We start from the raw sequence: 12,037 nt of genomic DNA on the forward strand, positions 1-12,037 counted from the left end.
GCCCCGGTCCTTCGGTGTATATTGTTGGGATTCAGGTAGCAGCATCCCACCGCTGCCACTAGTTGTTGGGATTCAGGTAGCGTGTCTGGGCCGGAGAAGAGACGAGGACGATCGGAGGAAGAAAACTTCTTAGGAGTCGGGAGTCTGATAACTCTCAAGAAGGGGGCTCTCTTTACTGAGAAACACTCTCAGTTGCCCGTGCTTGTACATAATGTAATTAGTCCTTGTATAAAGTTTTCCAAGTTTTCTTCCTCCGATTGTCCTCGTCTCTTCTCCGGCCCAGTCACGCTACCTGAATCCGAACAATATATACCTTTGCACACCTCCTGCCTTTCTGTCTTCTTTACGCTTTCTTTGTTTGTGTATTCGAAGCGCCAGACACTTTTTCGACTTTGAACCAATTAGCTTTAAACAAAGTGCATTACCAGGTTTACCTCAAAGCTGTTCATCAGTAACCTAGACCGAGACAGAATGGGTTTGGCAGAGAGAATGGCCACGTCGTTCAAAAGTCGACGACAGCGCACCATTGGCTAAAAGAGAGACGAGAAACAAAGAGAGGGCGACTGTGAATGCCGCAACAAATGCCCCCCCCCCCCCCCCCCCCCTCCCCGTTCGGAACGTCGCCAGAAGACTATTAAATGGTCTGCCGCCACCACGCCTTTCTCTCTCAAGCGCGGCAGCGACCGAAGCGACGATGACGTGCGCCACGCGTCCCCGCACGCGTCGCTGCACCGGGAACCCTAGCGCCACCCAAGGAGGAGGACGTCTCGGAAGAGCCCGCGTCTTCGTCAGGGTCGTCCCCTCGCCATGACCGCTCGTAGCCCGGCGGGCTACCCGGCGGTCCGGGCGAGGCATGGGTTCACCCAGGACTACTTCGACACCGAGTTCGCCCAGCAGAGACCCACGACCAAAGGACCGCTGGTGGCCAGGATTCGCCACGCCCTTGGGCGCAAATGGAAGCGGCGAGGCGCCAAGCCCCGGTTCCTGGGTTGCTTCCCCATAGTGTCCTGGTTGCGTCACTACGACCCGAGGCACGACCTCCTTCCGGACCTGCTCACGGGCATCACGTTGGCGGTGTTCCACGTGCCCCAGAGTGAGTCTTACTCATCCGCTGCACCGCTATGTTCCCTGAGTTAATGTGCGGACGCGTGGCATGCAGGATGGCTTGAGGTGTACTGTCATCCTTCAAAGCAGCGGGCTCTGTCGAGCGCTTCTCTTGTCCTGGTCAGAAAACGTGACGCCAGAGCATGTCCCCAAGGAGACAATGTCTCCTCAATGCGGGTGTTATCTACTCTTCGATCAGTGGACATTCATTTTATGTACAGCCTGTAAACAACGCTTCTTACGTGATGCTCTCGACGTCCGATATTTACTAGTTTGGCACGTGGAATTTGTTAAGCTGGCCTTCACTGACGGAGAAACTTTTATCAATACTGTTTAGTCACTTGGAGTAAAAATCAGTTCAACTTCAATACCAGCAAATTTTCGCAAGAAGCTGTCGCTGCCGCCCTTCAGTGTCTTGTCACTAACATTTATTCGCAGCATCCAGTCACCTACTTGAAGCTATTTTTGATTTTTTTCTTCAAAATTGTTATAACTTCTCTCAAAGTCGCCCAAGGTTTTCAACCACTAAAGGGTTTGCAACTTGAATTCTGTCAGGACAATTTTCAGGAGAGCTTTTAAGCGATCGTCATAGATGCATGGTTAGCCGCACTTTGAGCTATTCTGCTGCCGTCCCTGCAAGGAAAAGTGCAGGTAGTCTCCAGCAGCATCGAAGGTACCATTATTTGACGTGTACTATGAGTAATTTTTAGGCGATATGACGATAGAGATTACTTCTTTTCTATTCATTACGGCTGCCCTTTGTGGCACCGCCACAGTTGTAGCATACAGCGGCAGCTATGGCTATTACAGTACAAGATACGAGTAACTCAAGCCACATAGCCTGCATGCGTGCAGAGGGCACTTTCCGGCGTGAATTTTAGATCAGAGATATTGTCCACATTACTGTTTAAGTGCGTCTTAATCGTGATGGCGGAAAAATGCTTCGTCATGCACTAGAATTCGTTTTAGAAACCTTACACGAATTTCGAAACGCAGGAAATCTAGAGTTATGATGTTAAATGATCGTTTGTGCGAGTAGCGACAGATTTAAAAGACCAGTCGGGTGACAGGAAATGAAGTGCGTAGTATTCATACATTACAATATATTTCTTTATTCGCTTGGAATTCAATACTCCCTGAAACCTTTTCGGAGTCATTGTACACACCCAAAGGTGCGTCAGCTACTGGGCGCCAAGATGTGCGGAAACGGAGGGATTTCTGCCGCAGTGTCGCGTGAGCTTTCGACACCACGTGTTCGGAGCTTTCCGGGCGTACGCATGACCAGGCCGAGCCTGTTCCTTTGTCTCCGTCGATTTCGTCCTCGGCCCGCGCATTAGCGGCGTTGCAACTTCGCTGCGGTGGCCGACCTTGGACGCTCCTGTCGAAACTGCCCAATACGTACGGATTCGATTGACTGGCTTCCCAATACCTCCCACCGCTCGTGGCGCATGAACGACTGTTTACGTTGCGTCTGACGGCCGACATCGAGGGGACGAAAGCCGAGGGGACGGATGCAAGCAGGGCAGTGGCTTACACTGTACTTAACTTGGGTAAACTTTAATCGCGTCTTGGCGCAATTAACGCTAATGTCATGGCGGCTATTTGCGACGGGAAACCTGATATAGAGTTTAACCTCGTTATAACGAAGTTGAAGGGGCCCGGCGATTGCTTCGTTGTAGCCGTAGCTTCGTTATAGCCCGTGTTGACCGAGGTACCAAGGGGAGTCGTCATTCCTTCGTTATATCCGCTAATTCGTTATATAACATTTCGTTATAGCGAGGTTCGACTGCATATTGTATTTTTGAAAAAAATTCCGTACCACTCGGTTAGATTCTACACTATTCAGTGCTCCTTTCATCGCTTACATAAAAGTTACTTGTAGGAAAGGAAAGAAACAGTAAATGTCACTTTCTATGGGTACCTAAACCACGCTGACATGTAAACGATGGAAGAGGAAGTAAAATAAATTAGAGCGGAAGAGCTGCGGCTGCCCTACCAACTCTCCATCACAATTAGCGTAATTAAGCGAAATAATTTACGGGTCACGTGACAAGACTGTGTGCATAAAATGAAAGTCACGTGTGAAAGTGATGACGTCACACCAGAGCTGAGTCACAATCACTGCCACGTGCTGACAGGAGAGAGAGGAAGAATGATGGAGGGAGACGCACGGTATCAACTCGTCCAGCTTGTCGTTCCTTCACAGAGAAAATGACGCCATAGTGGTGAGCTGCGGAAATAATTTTGACCACCTGGGGTTCTTTAATATGCACTGCCATCGCAAAGCGCACGCAGACGTTTCGTATTTCGCCTCCATCGAAACGCAGCCGTCGCGGCCGGGATCGAACCCGCGTCTTTCAGGTCAGCAGCCGAACACCATAACCACTGAGCCACCACGGCGGCTTCCTTCAAGCGTTGAAACACTTTGAGAGGAATCATAAGAACTTTGAATAAAGAATTCATACAATTTCTGAACCGTGTTGAACTTCCCCGTCTTCGGGCTCTTATACCGGAATCGCTAACCACACACCCAACGCGGCGGGTTGTCATAGCATCTCCGCCGCTCTGATGTATCCAAGTATGAGAAATTTTCCTCTGACCGATTCGAATCTTTGAAATGCAAAAATGACAAAGAGTCGCTCTGCAATTAAAACTGTCGATGGTAGTCTAATAGCCTACCTGGCAGGCTGCTAGGCGGGAATAAAGATTAAGCGAAATACACTCACACAAGGGGACACATGCACAGGCACAGGGCACAGGCATAGGGGCACAGGATGTTCAGCAGGGAAACGTTGTAGACACGACTAGAGCTCTCCTACCCGGGCAAGCAGCTAACTGCTGCGAGCTCTTGAGAAGAACAGAACTATATACTCTTGGTGCAACTTCAAGATAGCGAAAACAGCGAATGTAGCCGGCCTCATTTGTTTTTCTTCATAGAAATCGCTTACGTAAGCACACGCAGATAATGCATTTGTCAGGAGCGCACCGCACATGCTTTTTCAAGCACATCGAGGGGAGTACTGGCCCACAACCGAGTCCCGTTTGAAGCGGCTTCAGAACAATAGCGATTTGAGTCGCGCATTCTCTGCAAATACGGCGTAAGCTAGGAAATGTACACCGTCGGCATGGCTTAGAGTGGCGAAAAAGACCCTTAGTTCATTGCATAGAGTGAGAACCCAGCCTGCACATTTTTTTCTGAATTTATCCCCACCCTCACGATGCTTCGGCGCACGTCGATCGATAGGTCAGTCAGTCAGTCAGTCAGTCAGTCAGTCAGTCAGTCAGTCAGTCAGTCAGTCAGTCAGTCAGTCAGTCAGTCAGTCAGTCAGTCAGTCAGCCAGCCAGTCAGCCAGCCAGCCAGCCAGCCAGCCAGCCAGCCAGCCAGCCAGCCAGTCAGTCAGTCAGTCAGTCAGTCAGTCAGTCAGTCAGTCAGTCAGTCAGTCAGTCAGTCAGTCAGTCAGTCAGTCAGTCAGTCAGTCAGTCAGTCAGTCAGTCAGTCAGTCAGTCAGTCGACTCTGTCTAAAGAACAGCTTAAAAAGAGGAACAGTGTCGCGGTCGGTCACTCGATTAATCACTAGTGCATGTCCAATGCGCACAAGGCGTCAAAGCGCCCCTTCTCCAGTTGGTAAAGAAAAGCACGCGCTCATTAGTGCCCGGCCGCGTCACGTGAACATCATGAAAATCATGTGTTCTTTATCACGGTTCGCTACGAGGCGCTTTCCCTCTCTCCCACTCAGAGTCCTTCGATTTGTTGCACGCATACACACACCACAAACTCGAAGCCAACAGGGCAGGCAGTTGGGGCGTGCCACAACACAAAGGACGGGTGAATCGGCACAATGAACGTGACAGGAAATATCCGTAGTTGCGTATGCAACGTCAACAAAACGACGCCACTCTCCGCTGGCACGTGGCGCGGATGGGGCTCCCTTCCAGGAATGGAGGCACATTCCCCCCCCCGAAATGCTTCTATTCCCCGCGTTCGTCAATCTTTGTGTGCGCTGGAACAAGGTCGCAAGGACCACTTCCGCGCCTCTCTAGCTACTTATTCCGTTCATTGTTTTGTGCCTGCATACCACTTGGAGCTACACAACATTGGAACTTCCTATAATTCGTTCCGAATGTATGTTTAATTCGAAACATAATCCGAACACATACAATTACAGTGTGGTCATTATTATACGGGAGCGCTTACCTTCAGAACGGACAAAACGAACGATACAACGCGAGACACCGGGCGCATACCATCAACTGAGTTTATTTTAGAAGGGGGCTCATGTTTATAATCCCATCTAATCATGGAGGAAAAGAAAATACAAAAAAAAACAGCAGTAAAGCCCAGCAGCATGATACCGCCCGGAAGTGGCTCGACCTTTTCGCACAAGTCATGCTTAACGATCTCAAGCTGCCAAATAATAATAATAATAATAATAATAATAATAATAATAATAATAATAATAATAATAATAATAATAATAATAATAATAATAATTGGTTTTTGGGGAAAGGAAAATGGCGCAGTATCTGTCCCATATATCGTTGGACACCTGAACCGCGCTGTAAGGGAAAGGATAAAGGAGACAGTGAAAGAAGAAAGGAAGAAAGAGATGCCGTAGTGGAGGGCTCCGGAATAATTTCGACCACCCGGGAATCTTTAACGTGCACTGACATCGCACAGCACACAGGCGCCTTAGCGTTTTTCCTCCATAAAAACGCAGCCGCCGCGGTCGGGTTCGAACCCGGGAACTCCGGATCAGTAGCCGAGCGCCCTCACCACTGAGCCACCGCGGCGAAAAAAGCAGTTTTTCTTTTTTGGACAAAGCCACAGACGGGTCGCTTACGTATCCCCCCGACGTTTTTGCCTGAAGCCGTATAAAAATCATGCTAGCTGGTTTTTTTTTTTTGCTGGCTTTTGCTTTTTGTCTGTTTTCTTTTATCCCCATGATTAGGAGTGTATACATATCATCACCTTCGAAAATAAACTCAGTTGATAATATGCGCTGGGCGTCTCGCGTTGCATCGTCCGTTTTGTCTGTTCTGAACGACCAACTAGCCCCTTTTAAAACACTGGTGACAGTGCGATCGCGATTAGCATGGAATAAATAGGCAACGAGCTTATATTTGGCTCTTGGCAGTGGCGGCAAACCCGCCGCGGTGGCTCAGTGGTTAGGGCGCTCGACTACTGATCCGGAGTTCCCGAGTTCGAACCCGACCGCGGCGGCTGCGTTTTTATGGAGGAAAAACGCTAAGGCGCCCGTGTGCTGTGCGATGTCAGTGGACGTTAAAGATCCCCAGGTGGTCGAAATTATTCCGGAGCCCTCCACTACGGCACCTCTCCCTTTCTTCTTTCACTCCCTCCTTTATCCCTTCCCTTACAGCGTGGTTCAGGTGTCCAACGATATATGAGACAGATACTGCGCCATTTCCTTTCCCTAAAAACCAGTTATATTATATATGGCGGCACGTGCTGACGACATTGAAAATACCTGTTGAGGCTCCTGTAATGGCTTTCTAAGTAGCAGACTGGACTTCCTTCCTAATCAACGCACATCACTAACAACGCTTTCATTCTCATGTCTGTGGACCTGTACGCATGTCGGATCCAGATTTTCCTCGTTATAACCCAATTTCAGCGTATAGCCCACTCTAACGGTTCTCTCAGTTTAATGTCCGATGTTATAGCACGTGACAGCAGCGCCGCCGTAAAGGCTCCAGACCTAGAGTAAACAAAAAGTTGCTATGGGTCAACTGAGCTAGCCAGGATGTACAGATCGAAAGGTCTGTTAGGCATGGTTATACACGGTTTAGCTTTGGTTCATCTGTGTTCTTTCAAGACTTCAGCGACAGTAAAGTGTTTCAGCAAGAGCAAATCTCATGATGCATCACGTGCCGCAAGTGCAAGAGCGAGCGTCCAGAGCGGCGCACGTGACTTGACTGCCAAGTAAGTGCAAGAGTATCACATGACACATCACGTGCCACAAATGGCGAGGAGGAGCGGCCCAGCAGCAGCCAGTGCAGCGGTGGATGTGAGTTCCGAGCGCGCAGCTGTGGCGACCAAGGTGAAGACGCAGATTGAGGCACCTGCCAAGCGCGATTTTGTACATGCGGCGTGTCTCCTGTTAGAGGTCAAATCTAAGAGCCAGTTGACCTTCAGGCTCAGCATGGGAGGAGTAGAGTTTCTCGCTCTAAAGGTTTTATGCAATGTAATTAGAGCCCATTGTACACGCGCTTACCACCGGTGTCACACTTTGCTATCTGCGAAGTGGCAAGTGGCACCATGGCAGGTGGCAAGGTACACGGAAATACGTAAGAGCCAGCTGCGACTTGGCACCGTTGGCACAGGGGGCAAAATGAAGAAAGGAAAATCCCCCTCTCTTTTACTAGAGGAGAGGAGGCAGGGACCGGAAGGTGGCTGTCCCGAGAAGAACCGTGTCACCTGTCAAGTTCCAAGCTTTCTTCGTTAGACCATCTGGTTTATCGTTCATTTCCTTGACCTATAATAATAATAATAATAATAATAATAATAATAATAATAATAATAATAATAATAATAATAATAATAATAATAATAATAATAATAATAATAATAATAATAATAATAATAATTGTTTTTTGGGGAAAGGAAATGGCGCAGTATCTGTCTCATATATCGGCGGACATCTGAACCACGCCGCAAAGGAAGGGATAAAGGAAGGAGTGAAAAAAGAAAGAGGTGCCGTAGTGGAGGGCTCCGGAATAATTTCGACAACCTGAAGATCTTTAACGTGCACTCACATCGCGCAGCACACGGGCGCCTTAGCGTTTTGCCTCTATAAAAACGCAGCCGCCGCGGTCGGGCTCGAACCCGGGAACTCCGGATCAGTAGCCGAGCGCCCTAACCACTGAGCCACCGCGGCGGGTTTTTCTGATCATTTTTCTGCACTGTAGAATCTCTGATGCATTCCCCTTTCCTTTCTTTTTAATTGGGTAACCCGCTAATGCCTTGGGGCGCGGGCAACATAACATATATGTTTATTTTTAACGCACCAACATGTGGCATTAAAGGTAAATTTACCTTTAATGTAATAACCTATCAGCAACATGTAACAACATGTCACATCTTACAGGTTACAAAATGGATCGGTATACGTCTATGTCAGTACGTCTACGTAGCGGCCCTGGTTAGTGCAAGCGCTGACACCCTGTCCTGCCATGCTTAGACTATTCTATGACGTCATGACACTGTGATAGAGCAGCCATAACAAAGTTAGCCCTTTGCGCTCCGTTTGTCAACAAGGAACGCGCAACTTTATCATTAAGCCGGTATCTTTTGGCTGGAAATCTTTAGGCTGACACGCTCTGCTCCTTGAACGCGTGAAGACGTCGTTTACGCCTGATAGCTTTAAATTTGGAACTTTAGAACCGGCAAACCAGGCATGTGCTCATGGTTCCGGTGGGAGCTGTTTGCTTCGGGCTACCCTCACATTATTCATTATTTTGCAGGTTTCGGTTACTCCCTGCTGGCAGGGGTATCACCTATCTATGGCCTCTACACATCACTTTTTCCCATGCTCATGTACGCTGTGTTCGGCACATCAAGACATGCATCCATAGGTGAGAGTTCCAGTTATACATTTGTCTCATAGCTGAATGCTTAAAACAATCATAGATTAGAAGACAAGGTGAATCTAGATTGATAGATGACCTTGAAAGATTGCGGTAGGGGCAGATTTCACCGACGAATGAGTGATTTTCACGGACATATCAGTGTAGATGTAAAGTACCGGAAAGTGCTCATTGTGCGATTCAGTGCACTGCAAGTGATGACGTTTTTCAGAGTAGCAGCTTCATTGCGCCTGCCTCGAAAATTGTTAGGGAATAACAGCGTTCAGAGCTTTATAACAGAGATACTTTCGGGTAGGAGCAGTTTTGTTAGATTGGTGTATAACAACAGATTGAAGTACTAAAAAACAATCAACGCAAAGGAGGCCGCCGCCCTCTTTGTTTTCCAGATGACCTGGTGTTCGATTCTGTGACGTAACGAGTGACGAGAAGAGTCGAAAACTATGGCATCAAATACAGATTGGTTAGTTTTGTTGAAAATCTGTCGGAAAAAAAACAAAAAAAAACTGGACTTTCGGGCGTCGAAAGCACGGGGAATAAATTGGACAGATTCCAGGGTCTTCTCCTCACTATGTTTCTATTTACCCCAAATCCAGGAGCATTCGCTGTTGTCTCCATCATGACCGGCAACCTTGTCGAAGAGAACAAGCACGAGTACACAGCCGCTGAGGTGGCCACGACGCTGTCTTTTCTGGTGGGCCTTTACCAGGTGCGGTATATATATCATATGCAACCATGACCGCGTAACAGTTGAGAAATGCAGCGTCTCTTAATTGATGGAGAGCTTTAGCATAGCCCGATGCGCTGCCGGTTAAGCTTCCGGAAGTCCTGGCAAAAATTTGTTTAGACTGTCCATGGACTGTCGATAGACTTTTCAATAAAGTTTATGAACAACCTATGGACAATCTATGTACTTATAGCAATGCACCTTTTGCAAACTTTTGTCTATAGATAGTGTGTAAACTATGACTAGATAAAAAATATCTGGAGGAAGGCAATAGAGTTTATAAGAAGCCTATGAAAAGTCTATAGGCCATATTTGTAAGGGAAGAGTCAACCGCTGCAGAAGCTGCGTCGTAGAAGCAGCCCGTGGGAGGTCGTAGTGCATGACGTTACGCTATAGCACCCTGGCGTGTTTAGTTTTGGGCGCAGCGACAGCATTTCGACGGAAATAAGTGCGAGGATTTTATGATGAAAGAATATGCGCAGTACCTGTTTCGCTCTCTAGGTGCTGTGGACACCACTACCACGCCATTAGGGAAATGATCATGAAGTCAGCGAACTAGACAGAAAAAAAGACGCCGCAGTGGAGGCTTTAAGATTAATTTCAACCAGATCTTTTAAGAGCATTAACATATCAAAGCAAAAATGCGTCTTCTGCATTTCGTTTTGATATAAACAAAACCGTCACGTCCGAGATGTCATGCAGTGACATCGAGTAACGTCATAGCCACTAAATCACAACGGAGAGTAAGCATTACGATTGAACAGAATAAAAGCACCCGCGTGCTGATATGTCCATGAACATCGGTGATTGGAATTAATTTGGAGCCCATGGTGGCGCTTTGTGAAGTGAGTTGGTTAATCACACTGCGGCAGAAAATAATGCGGCGCCAAATGAACACGGACAAGACGGAACGATGGTCTCGTGTGCTGTTGTCTCTGTAGTCTTAACTCACGCATTGTTTCTCTGAAAACAAAAATAATCCGCAGCCCCACACCACGCCGGGCATCATAGTCGGTTTGGCGCACAAAATATCATTTATTTCGTTGAATTTAATGTGATCTATTAACTGTAAAGTGCAAGAGTAGCTCACACCAAGGAAAGTATGATATTTTCGAGTACTTATTTTTTGGCGCCGTGTTCAAGAAAGCAATGTGCTTCACGCGCTAACTTAAGCGAAGGTTGTGCTAGAGAAATAATGTAAGTAATGCAGAATAAGGCTGTGATTAGAGTGAAAAGTATAAAAGTTAAGGCAGATAGGAACGCAGTACTCCACATGGCGGCGAAATGAACCACAAACCTCCTATTCCAAAATTACCTTTCGAGTTTAATGCTACTCTGACCCCAGAAATTTGTTATTGTCCACTGATATTCCCCGGGCTATGGTTTGGTTGGCAGCTTCAGCCACCCTCCCATAAGACGTTTAGCACAGCAAACCGTAAACAGAAAAATGGCAACGGACAATGGAATAGATGGCAAGCTCCCCCATCACCCTCTATTTAACAAGGTCGAAAATCCGTGGTTTTCCTCCGTGTAATACAAAATGAAGTTATTTAAAACACTCTTGCCGGGAGATCTCAGATGGCCAGAAAGAATTACTCTCTTATTGGGGAATATACGATTAAGAGGGGATTTACAAAATGACATGTGGAATGAGCAGCAGGACACCCAACCTTAGCAATGGGAGGGATGAAAGTCTCATGCTGCTGATAAACGTGCTCACAATAATATTTGTCTTCATCTGGGCTTCGTCCGTAGACAAGAGGCTTTGTCCTCTTTTTTAAAAAGAAGATAGGACCTCTTGTAGAAGCGTCGGTGAACGGACTATAAGACTTGCTTTCACGTGAGCTTTGTGCGTGAAGACAAGAGGCTTTGTTCACTTTCGAGACTAAAAGACAGGTCCTCTTGTGGAAACCTCGGGGAGCGGATTGAGGCTTTACTTCCACGCCGTCTACAAATTTGTATCGAGGAGAAGTTCGTCTCTGCCCTGCTTTCTGACTGCAGTGGAACAGCAGGGATTCTCATTCCTTTAACTCGTCACAACGGCAGCTCTAGTTCGCGTAATCAAATCCCGTCCGGAGTGACCTTGACTGTCAGCTGTGCTGCAGGTCTTTTCCCGAGGAACTGTCAAGCCTTGCATAAAATCGTGAGGTTGTGGCGTCACGAAGTTGTCCATGCCCTTGTCCATGCGCAGCTACTCTTCGGCCTTCTGCGGCTGGGCAGCCTGAGCGTCTTCCTTTCCGAGCAGCTGGTGAGCGGATTCACGGCGGGCGTGTCGGTGCACATCGGCTCCAGCCAGCTTCCGGGCCTGTTCGGCATCGACGTCACGGTCTACTCGGGGCCCTTCCACCTCATCAAGGTGCTCGTCACAATGTGATGTTGTCAGCAGTGTTCGAAAACAAAGAAACCGCTGCCATTATCATCACCATTAGCAGCCAGACAAAGGCCTTTCCCATGGACCTCCAAATGAACTGAAGAAGGATGGATAGCTGGGCGAGTTGGTAAAAGTTCATTGCGGGGGGTACAGCGCTCGTCTGTGGTGTTTATTTCTTTGTTGTTTCGTCTGCTTTTCGCGCTGTACCACCCACAATGACATCCAGTTAACAC

At 47.7% G+C, this 12,037-nt stretch overlaps 1 protein-coding gene across 1 annotated transcript in view; it reads left to right on the forward strand.

Moving 5' to 3' along the window:
* Positions 1–807: 807 nt before the first annotated feature.
* The window catches only part of LOC144103608 (prestin-like), a 35,623-nt gene continuing 24,393 nt past the window's right edge, over positions 808–12,037 (forward strand). Inside the window, exons 1-4 of the mRNA XM_077636280.1 lie at positions 808–1,093; positions 8,587–8,697; positions 9,303–9,415; positions 11,625–11,789. Of these exons, the coding sequence (XP_077492406.1) occupies positions 808–1,093; positions 8,587–8,697; positions 9,303–9,415; positions 11,625–11,789 (675 nt within the window). The remainder of the gene's footprint in view (positions 1,094–8,586; positions 8,698–9,302; positions 9,416–11,624; positions 11,790–12,037) is intronic.

This window comes from Amblyomma americanum, chromosome 9 (assembly GCF_052857255.1).
Source record: "Amblyomma americanum isolate KBUSLIRL-KWMA chromosome 9, ASM5285725v1, whole genome shotgun sequence".
NCBI classification, from domain to species: domain Eukaryota; kingdom Metazoa; phylum Arthropoda; class Arachnida; order Ixodida; family Ixodidae; genus Amblyomma; species Amblyomma americanum.